The sequence below is a fragment of the Gymnoscopelus microlampas genome, assembly GCF_963454915.1.
Source record: "Gymnoscopelus microlampas genome assembly, chromosome: 14".
In the NCBI taxonomy this organism is placed as follows: Eukaryota; Metazoa; Chordata; class Actinopteri; order Myctophiformes; family Myctophidae; genus Gymnoscopelus; species Gymnoscopelus microlampas.
In genome coordinates this window covers 30,087,094-30,110,731 of record NC_139951.1, presented here as the reverse complement: position 1 = coordinate 30,110,731, position 23,638 = coordinate 30,087,094, and the positions used below count along the sequence as shown (strand labels likewise).

The 23,638-nt window shown below is 45.2% G+C and overlaps 1 protein-coding gene across 3 annotated transcripts in view; it reads right to left on the bottom strand.

The window, feature by feature from the left end:
- Positions 1 to 23,638, bottom strand: part of etv4 (ETS variant transcription factor 4) — a 40,790-nt gene that overhangs the window by 10,822 nt on the left and 6,330 nt on the right. For all 3 annotated transcript variants that reach the window (XM_084077791.1, XM_084077792.1, XM_084077793.1), the window contains 4 exons: positions 21,560 to 21,613; positions 4,841 to 4,970; positions 3,736 to 3,918; positions 2,989 to 3,425 (listed from right to left, as the gene is read on the bottom strand). In XM_084077791.1, coding sequence (XP_083933917.1) covers positions 2,989 to 3,425; positions 3,736 to 3,918; positions 4,841 to 4,970; positions 21,560 to 21,613 — 804 coding nt within the window. The remainder of the gene's footprint in view (positions 1 to 2,988; positions 3,426 to 3,735; positions 3,919 to 4,840; positions 4,971 to 21,559; positions 21,614 to 23,638) is intronic.

The window sequence follows — 23,638 nt, the reverse complement described above, 5'->3', positions numbered from 1 at the left end:
AGGTGGTTTGTTGCAGTTGTGTTATCACAGTCTTGCGGACCTTGTCACACTAGCATTTTGCTGCTTGTAACTGTAGGAGTAGCGATAAATAAAATATCTTGATTATTGGCATATTTAGGAATTTAACCGACCATATTACATTTACTGCTACAGTAGAGCATGTTTTTGTAATTTGGGTTAACTGTGATGTGGGCTGTGAAGTGAAGGTTCAGATTCAATGGACATCCTATAAATCACCCAAACGCATTTTCTTTATGAAGCCACGTAGTAAGAACAGTTGTGGGGAAAGTGCCTAGCTCAAGGGAGAGAACATTACTTGTTCACTCTACAGGACACATGCTTTTCATCACTGACATTAAGGCCTGAGTGATGGGCTATAGGAGGCATTGAATCTTTTGAACAGCAGCCTAAAAGAGCGTTTACATTAGCAGAGAAATTAGGCGAGCGATAAACGGCACTATAATCTATTTCTTTGTTCCCCTGCAACGGTTATTATTTGTGATCAGGAAACTGCAGCTGGCTATCGTCGTACGAAGTGAAAGTGCTGTCACACACACATAACCATTTCGTCTAGCAGACACCTTCTCAAGTGGTGCCGATCTACAAGCTCACACCGGGTCGCATCCGTGATGCGTTGTGAGCATGTAAATCAGTTATTTTCGGCGTGTGACACATTCGTACGATGGACTATAAATTAAGCATTTCACAGACACACCTCTCTGGCGGCCATGGCCTCCCAGCAACACACACACTTTTATCCACAGACAAACATCCTTTTGTTGGTCTTTCTCTAGTCCCTCCTCAAGGCTCCTGAAAGCACAAAGCTCAACTTTGTCAGGGCTATCCGTCTTCCACTCCCTATCAAAAGGTATGGGTACAAAAAAAAAAACATTAACAAAAAAGTAAAGAAAAAAAAATCTAAATGGAATTTAGGTCGACGATCCTCGGGTGTTCATTATGCATAAAGTATGCCAGTTTCAGAGCATGGAAGCACCCATTCCTGTGCTTATATAGAGGGCAGCAGTTTTTACAGTCTCACAGAGTCAATTCAACACTCTGGATTTTACCGTGTATATCAGCCAGAACACGGTAAATGAAGCTCTTAGACAATGCTCTGTGGCTACACACATGTACAGGTAAATTGTTACACTGTCAAGAGTTACATTAATACTCAGGATTTTTACAGCATAGTTAGTTGTCATGCTACCTAACAGTGAAGGCTGCTTGCTTACCCCCCCCCCCCACCACCCTCAATCCCTTCAACCTAAGCCCCCCTCTCCCCTCCAGGCCAGCCAGTGAGCATCTCAGGTTGCTGCGGCCACGCTCATTTTTCCATTATGAGTTCATCTGCCTGCAGAAAAAGGAAGCCAACAGTGCAACCTGAAACCCTGGAGCACTCCGCCGGGGACGCTAGTCTTTCCTATGCCCTCCATTTTCTCAATGAAATTCCTCTGCCTCTCTCTCTCTCCCTCCCTCTCTCATTCTCTCTCTCTCTCAGAGACCAGGCGAGAGAGAACTGTAGTGAAGGAGAGAGGAAAAAAAAGTTCTTCTTTTTTTTGCTTTGCAAAGTGTCATAGAGTTGAAAGGAGGAGTTTGCGAGGAGGAGGAGGAGGGGGTGGAAGTCTAGGAGCCGATACAGTAAAAAGGGAGCGTGTTTTGGCTTTTTGGACATTTTGTTCTAAGGTTGGCTGCACACACGCCAGGGGAGGATTTGTCTTCAAAGAGACTCTTGTGGAGGCGAAAGCAAAAAAAACCCCAAAAAACTGCTGCACCGCGCAAACACCGTGAGGCTTAACGCTTCCGACGGGCCAGACGCATTTTCAGCTTGACACGCTTGCAAACAACTAGAGAAAATGACATGACGCGTTTGTTTAACCACATTAACCCTGTCGAACCTGTTGTGAGGTCTTTTTTTAAAGTACACTTTTGCAAAAATAACAGAACTACAAGCTCACAATTTTGTGTGAGCTTTTAGATCGGCTATTTTTACTATTTGTCTTTTGATTAAGTATATATCGGGTGATTAAAGTCCTTGAGCCAGCTTGATAATGATGGTTGTTATCCCTGTTATATATCCCCTTTTTTCAGTACATTTATGAGTTAACCCAACCCTGAGGCCGATTCTACAAATGCCTTCTTTTTTTTTTACATTTTTTTTTAATCCCACGATTTGTATAACCCTTTTTTCACCCGGTTCCAATTTCCCGTGCCAAGGCCCCCCAAAATGATATATATGTGGCCGTGGTCCCCCATCTGAAAATGTTTTGTGCCAGGGACTCCCAGAAGATTTGTGTTAAAATCATTCAACATTCATTCAACACTTTCAAGAAGCAGACGTACAAGCTTGAGCTTGTATCTGCTACTTTTGAGAACCACCGTTCTAAACCAATGTTCTAAATCGTAAAAAAAATCTGAAAAACTTATGTTGCTACTGTACATATATATATATATATATATATATATATATATATATATATATATATATATAGCTAAAATGACACAGATGCTTGGGTTAAAAAATACCGGATTTGACTTTGTCACTTGCACCCCCCCAGCCCCCCCCACTCCTCTCCCTACCTGCCTGTCTCCTTTTGATCACTTCGCCTTTTGTAATAACTGCTTGGTGGTGTAACTATAAGACATTAGCCGTACACATTAATGCAAGCTTCTCTTGACTACTTTCACATTTATTGATTGTCGAGGTGCATTTCGTTTTTATACCTTTTGTTTTTGAGCAACACGATTTAATATTAAGTAAATGTTAAGGGAGGTACATGGTCTGTTCCAATTCACCCGTTTGCCAGAGAAGCTTGCAACCGAAAATACACAAGCAAGACAGACCTTAGACAAACAAAAATAAACTGCAAAAAGCACCAAAGATATGGCAGTTGGCTCGACAGGTTTCCTAATTAGAATGGCAGTTTTTTAACCCATATAGTTAAGGAAGAATCTCTATGCAGTGGAGCGTGTTCTCTGACTGTCACTCACCAGGGTCATATGTGTAGTCCGTGGGCTCCTGTTTGACCATCATGTGGGCCGGTGGGAACCTGTGTTGGTGGGGGTGTGGATGAGGGTGTTGGTGTTGGTGGGGGTGAGGGTGGGTCTGGGGGTGAGGGCCAGGGCCCGGGCCCCCCGCCGCCATGTGGGCGGCCCGTTCGTACAGGGGGTCCAGGTACTCCTGCTTAAAGCTCTGCTGCAGGTAGGGCAGGCAAGGGTCGGAGTGCTGTCGATGGTACACACCACCTCCTCCCCCTCCTCCTCCTCCACCACCACCACCTCCCGGTCCTCCGCCCCCTCCTCCTCCACCACCACCCCCGGCATGGGGGCCCGCGGCCGGGGCAGGCTGCATGCGCTGGAAGGCCTGCTGCCCCTGTGGTGGGAACTGGGTGCACATGGGGTCTGATGAAGGGCCCTGGTACCTGGAACTGAGAGACCAGATTATTAACTAAGGTTTGGCTTCCTAAATATATATATATATATTTTTTTTTTTTGTTGAGTATTGTCAATATGTCTATATATATATATTATCTATACACATCATTGCAATAATAGTTGTAACTCTGGCTTGTCAGAGGGGACCTTGAATCAGGCTTTGATTCGGGCATTGATTACTTGATGTGGGTTGTCACTAAATCTATAACAAATCATATGTTCATATGTCGTTGTGCGTGTCTGAGCACAGAGGTTTTGTGCATTTGATACGAAGCCCTGTCATGAATGCCATCAGTGTGTCACCTGGGGTTGATGGGGTAGCTGTGGCTAGGCAGTGGCTGGGTGGAGGCAGCAGGGTTCATGTAGCCAGCGTCGGGCCGTCCGGCCACAGCAGGTTTGGGGGAGTAATGCTGCTGCATGGGTGACATGGGCGTTCCCGGGCAGGAGCTCTTTCCTCCCCCTGCAGCCCTTTTCTGCTCATAGGCACTGGAAAACGAAAACACGCACGCAAACACACACACAATAACCACATTAACCCTGGCATTCCTGTTTTGGGCATGTCATTATAACCGAAAATCTCCCTGAAAAAGATTTTCAGTGATTTTCAGCAGATCGGCCATTTTCTTTGCGCTCCATTACATATGGCGAAGTATAAAATATGTCTTTTAAGTAGTTAACACAAACACACACATGATTCACATGTTCGGAGACGGTTGTACGTGGAAGAGGCACAGGGTTTCATGAGTCAATACGACAAAGCAGGCTAATGGGAGCTGTGTAGTGAGGCTTGTGGTGGTCAATAGCATGTGGTCACTCTCTTTGCTGTGTTGACTTATGCATGAGAGCTGACCAGGGTTTGGTTTCCTGAACATAGTGCTACCACGTCCTTGTTCTGTTTTTATGTAGCTGGACAGACTGCACAAACCCTCACAGAAAAGAGCCATAATATAGCCTTTTATTAACCCATTCAATCCGGGAACGCATAGCTGTGTCATTTTAGATTTTTAGCTATAACCATTATTTTATACTTTGGGCTATTACTTTGGGCTATATAAATAGCAGATCTACAAGCTCATAGCGTGGCACTGAGTGCTGCGCTACGGAAAATCTTTGAATATATATATATTTTTAAAGCGAACATTTTTAACTCAAATCTTTGCTTCTGGGGATTCTACAAATGTCTTCTAAATCCTAAGAAGCTCATAGATCGGCGCTATGAGCTTGTATATCTGCTACTTTTGAATAGCCAAATGAATCTAAAAATGACACAGATGCGTTCCTGGATTGAATGTGTTAAACACTGACGACGCATCTATACTTGTGTTTATAATGGCTTGAAAACATGCTCAAATACATCCCATGCTGTGCTGTAGTTACAACGTGACCTCTGCGTGGGGTGTTTTTTTACCTGGCGTAAAGGCACTGCTCTCCGCTGGGGTAACTGAAGCTCTGCTTGTGGCTACAGGACTGGCTGGGGTCGGAGCCTGGGCTCTGGGGCTCTTTCTTGATGGTGACCGGTGGGCTATGGAACGCCACCGCTATACAGGGGAGACAGAGAGGAGAAACAGACGGGTTGGCAATTACATGATGATTGAAATTCTTTATTAGGAATAACCCCTTGAGATGTAGCATTTTGTTTTCGAGGGGGTCCTAGAACAGTACATAAAAACATTGGCTGTACAGCAGTGGCTCTCACAGTGCGGTCCAGGGACCCCCAGGGGTCCTTGACGGGGCTCCAGGGGGTCCAGTAAAATGATTTAATATAACATCGAAATCTGTTTAACCACTTTAACCCTGTATACATCGGATACATTTGAAATAGCAATTTTTTAAAAACATTTCAACAAGACAAATCGTAAGTAAAATGTTTTAGAAACACTGTCATACAGAAGATAGACACCCCCCCTCTCTCCTGATACGACTGCCGTCAAAGGCTGGGAGGCAAAAGCAAATACTTCTGTCCACACAGGAATCCGGCTGACATGCCAGCCAGAGTGCTTAAGAGACAGTCAATTGAAACCATCAGGAGGCAGACAGACAAATGTAAACACACTGGTGTGCGTTGGCACATACGCACACACACCGACAATCTAGCACACACATAAAAAAAGCTCTCTCTCGCTCTCTCTCCCAGACAGGCTCTCTCTCGCTCTCTCTCTCACACACACGCACGCACGCACGAGCTCCCTTTCTCTCACACACTCACACATACTAACAAACTGCACACGTATTGACGCACACTCACACACATACACGACGGCATTCCAGCAGTCGTTTGGAAGTGCAGCGTGTCCTCGCCCACTTCTTTGCTCTCTGCCAGACACAACAGCAGCCATAACTACCTCCAGTCAAAGTCAAGCTCAAACCTAAACAACTGTACGGGCCAGCAAAGCGTCCTCTCTGCTGATGAAAGGCAATGTCACACCTCTGTGAGAAATGCACATACACTGTATATATGTGACTCAGCATTCTTTCCTATCGGGGCCCAGATGTTAGCAGCAGGGTTTATTTGATTATCTAAAAAAAAAGTAAAAGAATGAAACAAGGAGGAGAGTGTGTGCTTAAAATAGAAGTATGTGTTTTGTCGCTACGTGAAAGACAAATACAGTGCCGTATTCTCTTTCCTTAATCACTTAAGCCCTGTGTTATACTTCTGCCATTTGAAAATAGCCGACTGACATGTTCACATGCACCGTGACGCCTTGTGAGCTTGTAGAACTGCTAATTATTTTTTTTGAAAGGTTTAGACGATTGTTACTCTCAAAAACAATTTCTTTTTTTTTTTTTGCCCAGATTGGACGATTGTTGAAAACTTACGCCAAAATAGTGGGGGAGAAATTTTGAAAAAAGAAAAAGTAGTTACATTACATCACAGGAGAGTTGGGCGGATGCAAATAAATGGACCAAATGCACACAAGGATTATTGCTATTGGTCAAGCTCACAACAATCTGTGAACCCATCGGCAAAAGAAAAGGAAAAAAAGCGCTGAATATGTCTTGAGAGCTCACAACAGAAAAAGTTGACCAGGGTTAACTTTTTTGAACAGGGTCCCACAGTGGTCTATACAATGTCCCTTCCTTTCTTCCCTCCACTAAATCTCTTCGCTGAAAAAAGCTCACAACCCGTCGCAATGCAACGCATTGTAGATCTGCCATTTCCACTGAACGTTCGCCTATTATGATATTCCCAGGAAAGGGAGGCTAGGGTTAATGTGGTTGAACCACAATTTGACGTTTCCAAGCTGGTTTTCTGATGCAATATATCATAATTTTCTTTGTTACTCCAATTTCTTCCAGCTTCCCGGCAAGACGGAGATCTGTCCATCAAGCCTGGACTACAGGAGGGGACCTTTTGACTCAAGGGCCACAGAAACCACCCAGTGTGGAGCTTCAAACTGTGCCGAGGGCCCGCGTGTTTATTATGCGAGGGGAGGTTTTCACCCAGAGAACTGTACAGGATGTTTTTCTGGTCTCGACACGGTAAACAGCAGCAGCTGTGCACTTCCAGCTGGGGAGGCCTGTGTTTATGCCTGTGTGTGTGTGTGTGTGTGTGTGTGTGTGTGTGTGTGTGTGTGTGTGTGTGTGTGTGTGTGTGTGTGTGTGTGTGTGTGTGTGTGTGTGTGTGTGTTAGCCATCTCAGTGTGTGTGTCTATGTCAGTGTGCATGCATGTGGATGCATGTGTGCACTTTTTTTATGCGTTCTTAATTTTCGTGTGTGTGTGTGTGTGTGTGTGTGTGTGTGTGTGTGTGTGTGTGTGTGTGTGTGTGTGTGTGTGTGTGTGTGTGTGTGTGTGTGTGTGTGTGTGTGTGTGTGTGTGTGTGTGTGTGTGTGTGTGTGGCGTACGTACGTGTGCATGTCTGCAGTGGGTGTGGACCTGCTGGAACAGGCCACACTGAAAGCTGAGCCCAGGTAATTACATACTGTAGCCCATTCACAAAAAAGGGAGGAGAGGAAAGAAATGCAGCGAGCGGCTGGCTGACTACATAGCCTGAGCCGATCTGTCCCACAAAAACCAGAGAGCAAAAATCACATGGAAACAGAGTCAACAGACAATGGGGGAGATTAGATTGAAACGATCCTACACATTAAAATCCTCAGTGTTAATCCAACTCTGAGAGTTACAATGGATAATTAACACTGAGGATTTTACAGTGTGCTTCAGTTTGGTGGGACAGTTTTCACTTTTCAGCCCATGTACCTCCATTTAAAAATTGAGGAGAGATCCATTTAAAACTTTCTGTGTTTGAAGTACAACTTTCAAGATGTAAGAGCAAAAAAACAAATAGTTGACTTTGTCCCCAGAATAGGCAACATTGGAGGTCAGTTCATTGAGTTCTACAAACTACTTCCATGAACAAGGCTAAAAAGGCGCAGAACAAACGCCCAGAGGTGCTTAGGACATCATGGTGGGTAAAATGCAGTGTTTGGTAATCTGTATGTGCTGTGCGTGCTCCCACAAAGTATTTATTTTTTACTTTGTTGTGGTTACAGTAATTCTGTGGGCCATGTCCTATAACTATGTAGAAGAAGATACTGCCAATATGAGTTTTTCCTCCAATTTTGTCATTGATGAGCACAGAGCATCTCAAAAGTGTATTTGAAAAAGTTCACTTTAACTTGAAGTGCTCAAACAGGGCTTTACAAGACAGAGTGTTCTGAAAACGGACACGTGGCCTTAAGGTCCGTACTCCGTACACACCGGGATATTTTGTGCGATTAATTTGCATTCATTTACAGACGTTTAGGTTATGTGTGTGTATATGCACACAGAGCGAGATTATAACGGGCGATTAAGTGATGTAACTATTTTTTAATAGCGTGAATAAAATCATCAACCTGTATGAATGAGGCATCACCAAAATATAAGGGAATAAATGGGATTGACAGTCTTGGGTTGAGGCCTGGTCACGGGCACATGCCCCCAGTCGCAAACAGTTGGCTGCAGAATTCTACCAAAAAGAGTCATCAGACAGATTGAAAATGAGATATGAAAGCATACAGAATTAACAAGTACATTTAAAGGCCTCCAAGATTTGTTTGAGCATGAGGTACACCCGTTGAGGTACAACACATCTGAACCATCTCACAGACACATATTACTAACAATGTCACACCTCTTTTACAACAGAATATACATTGTATATCCAACTCAGCATTCTTTCCTATCGGTAGCCAGATGTTAGCAGTCAGTTCAGTTGTATGTTTGTTTGCCTCGGAGTTAAAAGGGGGGAAAGCTTCACATCCACGTCAACATGCTAACCCTTCTGGCCTGGGACATCGACTCACTCTCCCATGACTGGCAGGCAGGTGAGGAAGTTTTGGCTTTAGCAGAGGATCAACGGGATTAGAGGGCATTTAGGCAGATTTCCCCGACAGACACAACGGGATTCCAGAAGCTCCTCTAAGTCTCCGCCGGCTCGTCTGCTCCCATAACAGAGGGCGGCACATGACCGCCACTCTGATAAAAGCCCAGCGCGTGTTTGTCTACCGGCGCATTCCCCTTTCTCTGGTGTGGCCGTGAACTGCAAACAAGTGGTGGTGTGTGTGTACACAAGTCCACTCACAATGCAGCCAAGCGAAGCCGCTAATGCGATTGGCAGGGATACGGCCTTTGATGTGGCCCAGTTGCTTTATGAGGACGCCTCGAGAACATGCTGCATTTGAAAACACTGCAGCCTATGAATGACATTGAATGTACACACAGGTGTGTGTGTTTGTGTGTGTGTGCGTGTTCATCTTCAATATTTAATAACCATGGTAAACAAGTGATTGGGACAGCACTGAGTGAGTGAGTGAGTGAGTGTGTGCGTCTGTGTGTACAAGTGCATGTGTGTGCCTGTGTCATTGGTGTTCCAGCCTGTTGCCTGGCATGCTTTTTCAATTAGCCACTTGGCTGATTAACGAATCCCTAGACACAGAATACTCTAATTAATGGAGCCAGGGATCAAAGCATCATGCAGAGATTGGTATAACTCAACATAATCGCTCCACTGAAAACACGCAGAGAGACCCCCGGTTCATGCCTATTCACATAATGATCTCTTAGAAAAAAGGTTTAAGGTACAGAGAATTAGTTTAAAGGAACGTTCTGATTTCCCGGAGCTGTTTTAAATCAAAACAAACCCCCCCGAGGCTCTAACAAGTATTTCAAACTCTCTCGAGTATAGCAGTAAATCTCCCTGCTCCAGATGATGTCAAATTTGCTGCAAAGGTTTATAAGGAAGTGGCAGTCTTGTAAATAGAACCGGAGCAGAGTTATGTTCACGCCGTTCAACGCTCTCTTCCTGGTTTTATTTGGGGCAATATGACCCCGGGCTCTCACGGCTCTGGTTCCCTCCTTTAACAGCTCTGTTCAAGTGTTACATCACCCCTTCTCAAAGATCCTCATGTTTCATAGAGTTTCTACAGAACAGGGGAGTGAGGTGGGTAGGGTGTGGTAAAGCGGGTGGGGGTTGGAGAACATCGATGGACACAGAGCATGATGGCCCTGATAGAAGTTTAGACCTTCAAAGACGTATACATACGGTACACCCTCCAGAGTTATATGGGTATGTGTAGGGCTAGCCAATATGTCCATATTATATAGTCGATATAGTGATATGACACTAAATATCGTCTGGGATTTTGGATACGTAATATTGTGAAGTGTCACTTCCTGGTTTTAATCACTTAAGCCCCATTTATCCTTTTTTTCTCCTTTCAAAAACTGCAAAAATAGCTGCATCGAGTGAAAAAAATTATTATACTGTCACAATACAATATTATCGTTACTTGATAGAGGTATTTGTTCAAATAATATTGAAATATTAGATTGTGTCTATAACGCCTAGCCCTAGGTGTGTGTGTGTGTGTGTGTGTGTGTGTGTGTGTGTGTGTGTGTGTGTGTGTGTGTGTGTGTGTGTGTGTGTGTGTGTGTGTGTGTATTTATGTGTGCGCGTATGTGCAGGCTGTGGACACGCATGCTTTCAAATGGAACATTGGGCGGATTCTCCACACATCCTAAACTATAAGATACGGTCGGGGGTGGCTGGGGGGGCTTGTTTTATCTCCTCCTTCCTGATTTCCAGGCTTTCTTCAGCTGTCTGCCATTCACTCCCCATTCTGAGCACCATCTATAGAGACAACACCCCCCTAACAGCTAAAGGTCGGTTGGAAGAGGGCCTTTTTTACATAATGTAAATGGTGGGTGGGTGGGGTTAGAGGAGAGAGGAGGGGGCAGGGTGAAAGGTGATGGTCATGGTTGAGTGCTTTAGGAAGTAGAGGGATCATTACATACAAGGGGTGGTGGAGTTGGGGGTGGGGGTGCTATTCAGTAGATACCCACCACAAACAAATCCCAGGAGCAAGAGATGGCACCCTGAGAACCCTCATCACTCAGTCTAAAACCACCCAACCTCTTGGTCACACAATGGCCTCCTCCAGCTGGGACATATGGAGGCAGCAGGACCTGGAAGGAACAGCACTATAGTATTCTTACGGGGGTTGTCGTCTGTAGCTGTAAGCACCACGGGCTACAATACTATAGACTGACACAGAAGATTTACCGCGTAATGGAAAGAAGCAAATAAGAACCATGAAGGCTCGCGATCAATGAAATCACGAGAAAACGGCATTTAAAGACTGATAATGTTTTCTCCTCAGTAATAGTTTCTAGCCCAATTCCATGTAAAACTTTAAAAGATTTTTTTCCCCCAGAACAACTACTTTATCTCCATTAAGTAAATTCAATAAATGCATTCAAATCCAATACCCATTCATGGGCATGTCTGAACGTAAAGAATAACAGGTTCAAATGCAAGTCCTGTTCCGAGGACCCGAAGGAAGTTTGGTTAGATTTACTTAGGAAATCTTGTTTAGAGGTGGTGGTGGAATATGTGTAGTGTAGTCACCGTGAGAGTGCGTGAAACATGTTACACGCCACCTGTGCACAAGCCATCTCAAGGCAGCGGCGTTGGGGACCGTCCCATGAACTCCCGTCTTATTTTAGAACCAATGTTTCCTACCATTAAAGGGCCTGGTGTGGGGAAATCCAGCCTGAAGTCTGGAGTGGATCTGGAGAGTCTTACCATGGATGTTTATCTGCAGCAGAGCCAAGTCTTAAGTCTCTGGAAGTCTGCAGCACACGACAGCCTGGCTCACACTTAACTCATCACTTTAGCGGTTCAGAACCCAGCTCAGCTCCCTGTGTCAAACAGGGTGAGTGCTAAGCTAGCTAAATGCGAGTACAACACGCGAATGTCGAGTAACTACTTATCATGTAAAATCATAGTTCACCTGTCAATGTCACACAGACTCAGACCTCTCAGTTTTTATAGGAGTGGTGTGGGGATTATCTCTCGGATTTAGGGGAAATGGTGCGTACCTCGAATTTAGTACATAATGTGCACAGCATACTGCCCCACGTGCAATCTGTCCAGGAATTCAGAAAGTGTGCTTGGGTAGACATGGCTCCCTGCTAGTCAACTGATCCCTTATGGAGGGCGGCAGATCGATTAACCAACAAGGACCCCAATTATGTCACAAAGCCTTTAAAGGTTAAAAAGGAAGGTATTGATTCAGCGCGGCGACAAATAGCATTACTCGCTCTCGACACGCGACTCCACTGTTGTGGCGATTGAGGGAGGCAGAAGAAGAGTAGAGCAACGGCGTAACTTGAAAATATTTGCCTGTCAACTCAGGTTACATAATGTGACATGCTTAGATTTAACCTACAGTATACTTTGTAGGGAATCTTAAAGCAAGGCTGTATGCTCGATCTGACACTCTACATTGTGCTTTCAGTGCAGAGGGTGCTGTTTCTATCAATAATATGAATGTTTTTGCAATTAAATGTTGTTCAACTTACTCTTGAGACACTTTTTTTTATGCTAAGAGCAAAACTTTAAATATGCGTAACTCACACTCAAAGAAAGTCCAAAATGTATAGTGGAAAATCCTGAGAGCTGAGGTAGACAGTGAATGACACAGAGTCTGGGTAGAAAGACAGAGAAAGGAAGGAAGGTAGATAACAGAGAGAGGAGACAGAGAGATGAAGCAACACAGACATAAATGAAGAGAGAGTAAAAAGGGAAGTGAGGTGTTACGATATGTATTAGCGAGCGTTTTCGACCATTTCGATCCAGCCATTCCACTGGTGCATGGAAACATGTGCAGGACATGTGTGTGTGTGTGTGTGTGTGTGTGTGTGTGTGTGTGTGTGTGTGTGTGTGTGTGTGTGTGTGTGTGTGTGTGTGTGTGTGTGTGTGTGTGTGTGTGTGTGTGTGTGTGTGTGTGTGTGTGTGTGTCTGTCTGTGTGGGCACACACGCTTCTCAGGTCACTGCAGATTCAGGAAGACAGGGAGACAGAGAGGAAGAGAGAGCGGGAGAGAGAAAGAACATGCTAAATGGGAGAAAGAGAGAGAAAGCGAGAGACAGCCAAGATGAGCCTGGTCAGAGAGGAGACAGAGAAAGACGGAGTGAGAGAGAGAAAGAGAGGAAGTGAGAGAGAGCCAAGCCGAGTCTGGTAAGAGAGAGTCAGACTGAGACGGAGAGTGTGTGTGAGACAACAAATCAGAAACACAGAAGGAAAAAGAAATGGAGTGAGAGCGCTGAGCTGAACCTGGCCCACAATCGACAACTCGTCCTCATCTCTGGGAGTCGACGGGCCCCTGAGTGGCTTCAGTATCTGCCTGCTCTCAGGGCGACCAGCAGCGCTGCATCCATTAGTGTCTGCCCTGATCTGATTTACAGGTCGCCCTCTCTCATCTGATAATGGTTCAGCTTCCTTGAATATTTAAAGCATTGTTGTCAGATACCTGCCAAACGAGCCAAGCCAGATTGATGGAAAGTACAGTGGAATCAACGGGGAGGAGTGACCCCTTTTGATTTGCGTTAATGCAACAAACAAACAAAACTAAGAGTGCCGATGGTCTGGCCGTTGTGGAGGAGGTTGTGCGAATAATGACATGTTCTAATTTAGACATTTGTATTTGTTGCGTCAGCTTTCAGAATGTGGATCACGAGAAGAAACTGCCGCGACGGCTTTCGCAAACATCAAAGTTTCGCTTCTCCTTTTCCAAGTATCTGAAAATATCTCAAATTAGGTCACGATGTCCTTTAGGCTAGTGGGAATGTTCTTGTCAGTTCCAAGTACCGTGACCCCAGGTTCCTCAGCGCTGAGTGGGTCTGTTTGATTGTGTGCATGTGTGCGTGATACGTCCGGTGGTCAAGAAGCAAAGTCAGCTCATTGAATGATCTCTGGCCCAGCTGGCTTTGAATCTTCTCAATGAACCAAGCAAATATCGACCTGCACAAGTATCATCGCACATCAGTCATACACAAACAATATAGAATGAACTGCTGTTAATTGTAATTGCAAAGTCCTGCTCTGTGCTGTGCACACGGGGAACATATTCAACAGTGGTAGTACACAGTAAAGACCGAAGTCTTAATTTTACAATTCATTTAGAATGTCCAATTAGAATGATTTTTTTACTCTCTCATAAATTAACCACTTTGAACCTGGTGTCTCTACTTTGGACATGTTTTACAGGCAAAAACAAAAAAAACATTTCAAATTGTTTCTAAATTATCACTTTTTAGACAAAATTTAAAAACCTTCCAAAATAGCAACAATAGCTGATCTAGAAGCTCACAACACGTCCCATCGCAGCACATCAAGTATATATGGCTTAAGTGGTTAACACTTCAGATTGTACTACAATGTATCAAACTTCACGTAGCCCATCGCAGCAGATCACAACATGTATCTATCAACCCCTTCAGTCTTTCACGTGTGTTCCCTTCACTTGTCCATTACGGTTCCAATCGCGCTGCGTTGGCTCTTTATAAATTGGCCATTGACTGTTCATAAATCTCATCTCTGCCATTGCAGTTTAGCGTAGCCCCCCCGCCCCGATACAATACATCCCCGTTGTAGGACACGTGCAGCGTGAGGGACGCTCCGCGGGCAGGCGATGGGGGGTATGTAATTAATCTGGCACAATATTGACTCCTCGCTCACCATCCCTCACCCCCAATATAGCTGTCCCCTCTTAATGTTTAATGTAGCAATCGATCCCCCCCCCAGCACTGTTACTGAAATGATATAATGAGCTCCTACTGTCCGCCATCATATTGTGCAAGCGAGGCAGAGATTGTGTGTGTGTGTGTGTGTGTGTGTGTGTGTGTGTGTGTGTGTGTGTGTGTGTGTGTGTGTGTGTGTGTGTGTGTGTGTGTGGTGTGTGCATGTGAGAGCACATGAGTGCAGTGCCTCTCCATGCAAGTGTGCATATCCCTTTGTGTATGAGCAAGCACATGTGCACATCTGCGTGTACACATATGCCTGTGTGTGTGTGTGTGTGTGTGTGTGTGTGTGTGTGTGTGTGTGTGTGTGTGTGTGTGTGTGTGTGTGTGTGTGTGTGTGTGTGTGTGTGTGTGTGTGTGTGTGTGTGTGTGTGTGTGTGTGTGTGTGTGTGTGTGTGTGTGTGTGTGTGTGTAGCATACGTGTTTAGAGTGTGTGAGAGTCCGGGGCAGGAATCCGTCTTATCTAAATGAGATAACACATGCAACATCGAGTTTCCGTCAGGCTCCAGAAAGGCCTGGACACCTTGCTCTTAATTATCGGAGCCCACGCCACGTCCACACAATTCCCTCTGCGCTTCTTCATCACTCCTCGCAATCTCTCCCTCTATTTTCCCCCCTCCTCCTCCACCCCCCCCCCCCCTCTCTCTCTCCATGTCTTGATCTGGATCTTGATCGTAACGGCCCCCGCGTGGCACGTTTGACCCACTCTTGCCCCCTTATCTCCCCCTGGTCCTGATTTATCCGTGCTTTATCTTTATCCGTCCATCTATCAAAGCCTCCCTCTCTCTGCCTGGATCGATAGCTCCATACGATGGCTCTCACTCACTCCACACACCTCCCTGTCTCTCTGTGTCAGCAAGTTACAGCAGGTCCATTCTCGCTACGTCGCATGTCCTGTGGGCTTTTGTGTTCGGACACGCATGTGTAGACATGGATGTGATTGTGTATGGGTCCATTTTTAAACTCATAGAGCTAAGTTAACGCTGCAGATTTCGCTGTAGTGCAGTGATTCTCAAACATTTTTCATTTTGATATGCATAAGGCCATGGACCCCCATTTGATACAATTATGTGTTTATCTCTTGGACCACAATCTACACCCTAAAATCCTCTGTGTTAATTTAACTATGGAACAAATGGAACCATAATGGGCTGCTTAAGGGTCCATTTGTACACTCTCAGAGGTCTATTTAGCTCTTATCAATCATTTAGCTGGACCCCACGTTGAGAACCAGTGGTGTTGTGGTTGTGGATTATATTGTATTTTATTTTTCTATGTGTGTGTGTGTACACGCACACTTGTGCGTGTCTTCATGTGTCTAGATACTGTACGTGCATGACCGTGACACGCTTGTGCACGTTGCGTGTCCAGAATGTGACAGACGGGGTAAAATACATCACAATGTGTTTATGCGTACTTAACACGTTTCCTGGCGTCTGGCTGCTTGTTGCTCTTAACGCGCGACTACCATTATTTTTAGCATCTCTCCCGCTCCTTTACGGCATCTGTTCTACGCCTTGCTCTGCGCTCGCTTTCGAGAGACGAAAACACACTCCAGCTGTAGAGAACGTTAAAACACAGCCATCCTTTCGGGGGGTGGGGGGGTGGGGGGTATGGGGGGGCTTCTCTGGCGCATGCATGTACATGTACAGGAACAGGCACACATGCGCTCTCTTTTCCTGTTTCCCTTTTCTCTCCCCATGCACGTATACGCACAGGCAAACATTCTCACTCTTTTTCTGCATCCCTCTTTCACAGACACACACACACACACACACACACACACACACACACACACACAACTCCCCTTCTCTCTGTCTTGTAATAAAACACACAGTGCCGTCCATTCACAGAGCGGTGCTGCTGTAACACCGGGCTAGGCCTGCCTGGCTCAAATCCCCGCAGCCACTGGCTTTGACAGCACTGCACTGAATCAACACGGCAGAGTACTGCTTTTCTCTTCCCCACTGGAGGCTGTTACACGCCTATTAGCCTGCGCGTTTGACCGTCGCTGAGCCAGTTTCATCGGGTTCGGTCGGCAGCCCATGGAGATACAGTATTGTATATAAACAGGGGTAAAAAGGGTAGAATTTAAGTTTTTTCTTTTTTTACAGTTTGTTGTTGTTCTACAATTTGTTCTGGGGAGAAAACATTTAGTACAACTACTAATAACACTTTTTCAGGGTCAGTTGGAAATGAATGGTAGTTGCGTGTCCATTAAAACTTTAACACTTTAACTTTAAAACACAGAAAAATCAATACATGATAGTATGAATACTAAAGCTGTAGAGTGTAGAGTGACAGGGGAACATACTAGCTGAGCATTCTCTCCTGGAGTAACAGCCCCCCAAAACCCCCCCACTCCCCGCTTTTCATGAATGGAGGTTCACTCCCCTTAACTCAATCTGCTGCCTCAGCCAGTCTCTCACAACCAGCCCATTCATAAAACCCTGGGGCTCAAGTGTGTGTGCGTGTGCGTGTGCGTGTGCGTGTGTGTGTGTGCACATAAAGTATGTGTAGAAAGCATGTATGTAGTATGGGGAGAGTGTCGAAAGTATGTGTGTGCGTACCGTGTGGTGGGTAGAAAGCATGTGCAGAAAGTTTCTTTGTACATACATATGTGCATTTGAGTATGTTTGCATGTGTGTGCAAGTGTTCTAATGTGCATGCCTGGATGGATGAGTGCCTGTCAAGGCCAATTAAACAACCTCTCATATTTAGGAACACACACACACACACACACACACACACACACACACGTTTGTATTACTACACTTGTGGGGACATCAACATTTTAGGACGGTGATTTTATGAAGGCCATTAATTGTTGCCATTTTGAACCCTAATGCCGAAAATAGCAGATCTACAAGCTCACAACGGGTCGCTGCGACATTTCGCCCTCACGAGTATAGTACTACAAGTGCACACACACACACACACACACACACACACACACACACACACAAGAGTGATGGCCTCCCCAGAGCTAGCAGAATCTGCGTGTATCAAGCAGTCACCTGGCTGTTTTTGCCGACTTTGTTGCGTAGCAGCTGTATTTTGGAAAGCCGAGAGAACACAGGGACGCATGCTTCTCTTTTCAGCGAAGAGAGGAAGAGAGAGAGGGAGGGGTTTACCCATTCACTCTCTCCTCTGCACTCCAAATGGGGACTGATTGGGCCAGCTCTGATCTGAAGCGAGCAATGGGAGGAAAATCAACCCAAATGACCAGACAGACCGAGAGGAAGAGAGAGAGAGAGAGAGAGAGAGAGAGGGTGGGGGGGTGGGGGGGTGGGAGAGAAAGGATGTGAATCCATGACGAGGCAGAAACGCACACAGCCAGAGAGACAGACAGACTGCTGGGAAACATACAGAACTGGACAGAACTGGCTTACTGTAGCTTCTCCTCTTTTAGCCGTTTCTTTCTTTCTTTTTACTCTTTCACGGCTTCCCTTTTTTTGGCCAAAATCACAGTAATTGTCCTCTTTTCTCTAACTCTCCTCAATGTTTCTTTACTCTCTCTCTCTCTCTCTCTCGCTCGCTCTCTCTCTCTCTCTCTCTCTCAGCCCTTTCCAGTCTCAATTCTGTCGTCTCTTTAATCTCGCTCATACTTGTTTTTCACTGCCCCCCACCCCACCAAAAGGAAAAAAAGAAAAGAAACGTAACAGCATTCTATAGCCACGACTTCCTATATAATTACTACAAGACACAAATCTAAACAATCGGCCCACACAGCTCAGAAATCACTGGATTAGTTCACATCTTGGAACACTCAATGTGTAGAGTGGGGGGGGGGAGAGACAGAGAGAGAGAGAGAGAGAGAGAGAGAGAGAGAGAGAGAGAGAGAGAGAGAGAGAGAGAAGGGGGGAAGGGTGTCCAGATTTTTAAATTGGGCTTTAGTTTGTACAGGCACAGGAAGGGAGGGAGGGGTTTAGAGTATCCACTTGGAGAGAGGAGGAGGAATGAAGGGAGAGAGAGTGGGGGGCAGGGGGAGGTCTGTAGTACTGTAGGGCTTTTTTTTATGAATGGGGATTGAAGGAGAGCAAAGGAGGAGGTGGGGGGAGCAGGAGGGAGGTTGAGGCACACTTCCTCTTCTACACCGAGGAGAAAATTTATGAATGGGTCACATCTCTGCGAGTGTAAACAACATACTTGGACAAAGAGGGCCGTCCTCTTCGGGGCGACTGACTCGCACTGAGCTCTTTAACTCAGGCGGACGACGTGGACAATGCTGCTACATGTGTGTTTTAATCTCTTTGAACCTGGTGTCCCCATCTTTGCCAATTCATCATATGTGATTTAAATATTCTAAAAAACATATATCTAAACGTATCAATATAATAATCTTTCAAAATGTCAAACATGTGCAAAAATTGTGATTCTACAAGCTCACAACATGTCACAATGCAAACACAATGTAGATTGCCCATTTTCTCTATTCACTGTATGCCTAAGTATAGGTCTTAAGTGGTTAGGTGGGATTTTATTTTTCACAAATTATTAGAAGTACGTGAATGTTTTTGCTCTCTGTTGATGCCTTCCCGTGGTTATTTGTCCGTGGGCAGAAAACAGAAAATAGATTCTATACGACAACCCTCGTGTCTAGCCCCCCCCACCCCCCCGACGCTGCTGTCAGTCCGCAGATATCAAATACACCAGTAAACTTTTTCTTTGTGACTTCAGTTTTTGTCTTTGCTGGCCCAATCGTGCACGCTGAGGGGAAAGTTATAATATGCCGTTATCAACAATGGCTCAATTACAGTTTAGACTCACACACAGATACACATACGTGTGCCAGTCAAGTACATAAAAGTCATGTGTTTGCATAACCTTCCCTCAATGGCAGCGCACGGACAGAGCAACGCTTGTTAGCCATTAAGTGAGGGGAGAATGGACGAGATCAGATAGATTTAGCAGATGTTGCAGGTATTGCACAATCCCTGCTCTCACCCCCCCACCATGCCTCCACCCCCCCCCCCCCCCCCCCCCCCTTCTTCTTTGTCTTCTTTCTTGATCTAGCATTCCGTTACGTCCCACCGTTTTCTCACCTCGCCGTCTGTGTCACAGCTCTCTCTGCATTTTGTTTTTATGTCTGATTTATACTCCAACTAGCCGATGTACAAGTACACAATGCATTGCATCGCGATGCGTTGTGGGCTTTTAGATCTGCCATTTTCAGTGCACGAAACCAGCGCACAACCAATTGTAATAAATCAGGCATTACCGTGTCCCCCCCTCTGTTGACTCCACCACGCCCATGCAGGTAACTACCTGACTCAGTAAACAACAATGTTTAATTTTACCACGGCGCCTTTTCAATTCAAGCCTTCAATTATATTTCGGTCACCAGGGATTAGGAGCTTTGCTCTGTGCTTGTGTCTTTTTTTACCGTGACAGAGTTTCCAAAACAAATGACTCACCTGCATAGTTTGTCTTTTTGTTTTCTTTTTTTTGGTGGGGGGGGGGGGGGGGGGGTAGAGCAACACTATGTACCCAGGACCGTCAATGGAACCTTGGCATGGGAAAAACATTTAAGCCCTTTTTTCTATACAGCTAACACTGTCGGCTTTGACAGATCCGTCGCAGGGGCGTACCACAAATGCGCAGATGAATATATTTTTGGCAGCTTGTCAGCCTCGCTTTCCCATCAAGCCGAGCTGAATAGAGATGCACCAACTGCGCTCTGTGGGCCCATTGACTGTGAACAGCGGGGGCACTGTCTGTCAGCGCAGAACCGTCTCTGCTGCTTATAAGTGAGCTGCCCGTCAAACCCCTGGCCCCCTGACCCTGCGGATCATACCGTCGTCCGCGAGCGGGACCCTGACAGCTGATTGGATGACGGGGCCGCGGGGGTTAAGTAGACATGACCTCTGCGTGCCCCAGGGTTCATTTCCACTTCCTCCTGCCCATTGTTGGCCGACAGAAGGGGACAATGTTTCTACAGGGCATGTGTCACCGAGGGGTTCGCCAGTTGTGACTTAGGGACGGTTAAACCACACAATGTTTACACACAAAAGCTGTATGGGGCTTGGCATGGGAGGAAGTGGCATTGACTGAGGTTGACAGGTAGCTGTCACCTAAACCTTTGAGATTAGAATCTAAGGGTTATTTACGTTTATTTAAAATCAATCACGAATGACAATGTTGTTAAGCCCAAGTTTGCGAGCGTGTAGATCTGATATTTTTGCTGTTAAAAAAAAGTTTAATATTTGAGATTAGAAATGTGAAGTTGTTTTTTTTTATGTTTTTTGGAAAATATGCCCAAAATAGGGATGTCAAGTTGAAAGTGGTTAAGTATACTGACGTCAGCAGCGTTTCCAAGAACGGAGAATACCGTAGTTCTCTGAAGTGTTAGCAGTGTGCTGTACAGCGCCACATACACCCCCACACAGATCCTGAATTGCCATTGTTCAGACATGCAACGAAAAAGGGAAAACCATTCAAATAGCAGCCACTCCAGTCCGTGCGGCCCTGGAATTTGCTTTCCCATTTTACACCTTCCGACGAGCACAAAGGCCGATGTTTGTACCTGGCCCCTTGAATGATCTTATACTGGTTTCCTGTGCTGTACCCATTCAGCTTTTCAAAGCCATGCAAATGGGCGACGGTGGCTTACAATGCTGGCATCGAAATGCATTTCAGGACCACTGGGTCATTAGTGCCCCATGTCTCAGCAACGCTTTGTTCTCCAAAAAGGACATTACTGTAACATCACCACCAAGTTACAGTATCCTCACCCTAGCCTCTGGCAGTTCCACAACACAAACCTAACCCTATACCGCTGGTTTCACTCTCACTTCATCATAAGTACACCACATACACACACACATGCCACTCAGATACAAAAGACACAAAGGACACACAGACAAGCGCACATAATGGATTCACGGCAGAGGGACCTAATACAGTTTTTCTGACCATAATATCTCATAGTGTGGCGAGACCATCCTGTTATGTGGTGTGGGTCCGAATTGTGTGTGTTCACATCCAGCTTCACACAGGTGCAACCTATACTCGCTCAAAGACACACATGAACACGCACATTTCTGAGAGTTGTGTACTTACAGTTCTCGGAGTGGAAATCAGGAACAAACTGCTCGTCACTGTCAGGGACCTGAGCTGAAATTAGAGGAGAAAACAGAAGCTGTTAGGATAGGAGTTGTTGGGTGATAGAACAAACTCTCTCTCTCTCTCTCTCTCTCTCTTTCTTGGGCTTGAAACACGAGCCACAGCGAGGCCTAACCTCTGTGCAACCAAGTGACCTTCACCTCCTCCACCCAACTTTTACTGTGTGCCAGCACTTCTCTGTGATCAATACACCATAGTTAGGTTGAGAGGATCTCCCGAACATCCTCGGTGATGACTGCTAACCACTTAAGCCATGTTTTATAGTTTGTAGTCGTACTATGGTGTCAGGCGGAAAAACACAGCCACAAAAATAGCCAATCTACTCACATGTCGCTGTGTGTGTGCCATGTTGTGGGCTTGAATATCTCCTATATACAGTATATATTTATTCAAGTTTATTAGTTTGTTAGTTTTTTCCACTTTTAAAGTTTTTGCCTATAGGATGTCAGGTTGAAAGTGGTTAACCTGCTGGCTTGCTTTCATGACAATTTACATTTTGGCATCTCTCAACCGTGGCATTGGCCTTTGTATGAGATCTAAGCACATGAAAAATCATACGTATGCCATAAAATTGGGACGTAACCTTCGTTGGTCGTCAATATTTACAATTTCGGTATAAGAGTTTTTAAATGTCTGGTGGTCCCCATCGTGAGCGGAGCAGTAAATACTGGTTTGTGAGACCATTGTCGTTGAGCATCGTTCATGACCGATGATTCAAGTTGACGCATCACTATGAAAGCCACGGGTGATTTAAGACTTTAAGAGCAGCACTTACAGTGGAGCCAGAGTTACTGTCACTCACACAGACTACCTATTGAACCAAGCTGATGGCAGATCAATAGGGAGGCAAAGCTATCTTTTCACCATCCGCTTAATAATGGACCCCACGGCAGATAGTCACTACACTGTAAAATCCTCAGTGTTAATTTAACTAGAGTGTAAATTGACCTGTAAGTGTCACAGTTGATCTAACGCTGAGAGTCACAGGGTTATTTTAACACTAAGAATTTGACTGTGTACCATTCTACACCAAACCACCGGCATATCATAAAACTCACTTTAACCCTGGTCAGTTTGGCAAAAACTAAAAGGAACTGGCCTGCTGTATACTTAGTTGACCGGAGTCCCGCAGAGGTATATACTTGGACAGCTCATTTTTCACTCTACACCAAATGTCATTACTGAAAATAGCCGATCTGCTATTTTCACAGAATGTTGGCCTATTATGACATGCCCAGAAGAGGTACACTAAGGTTCATTTGGTTAGGTCTTTATCACAGAAACCTAGAGAGACTAAACACGCTGTTCAAGCTACACCAAATGTCATCACATAAAATAGCCGATCTGCTATTTTCACAGAATGTTCGCCTATTATGACTTGCCCAGAAGAGGTATGCTAAGGTTAATTTGGTTAATTATTTTTGATCACAGAAACTCAGGCAGACTAAACAGGCTGTTCAAGCTAAACAAGTGAGGATCTGTCAATGTGGTATGACGGAGTAGCTCTATGGATGTCACATCTCTCCCTCTCTTCCCATCCATCTGAGGTTGATTGGGGACATTTTCTGGGGCTAGAAAGCTCTCTGGAGTTTGTCATCTGCTTTGAGAGGTGCTCCGGAGTCACCCTGGAGGTCAAACTAGAAGTGTTTATGGAGAGGCAAGGAAACCAAAGAGACCAAAGAAAAGAGGGGAAGTGTGGATGAACCAAGAGGGCAAGTTGAGGTTAAAGCTACTTAGAACTTTTGTCACCCGGCCATTATCTCTTGTGAATTAATGACGTGTTTTCTGCGGCAGTACTTAATCATGTCGGAAAGACGTGATCGGCGTACTTTTCCTGCCAAGGAGTAAATGTAGCGAGCTACAGTTCATATATCACCCTGTATCCGTTACAATGCGTTATATAAGCGTTTGCTGTCCCACAATGTATATAGTCCTCAGAAACAATATACAGTGAGCTTACAGTAAATACTGATTTTCAAAAATAGATAAGTCAATACGTAGATATAGTATGTGTAC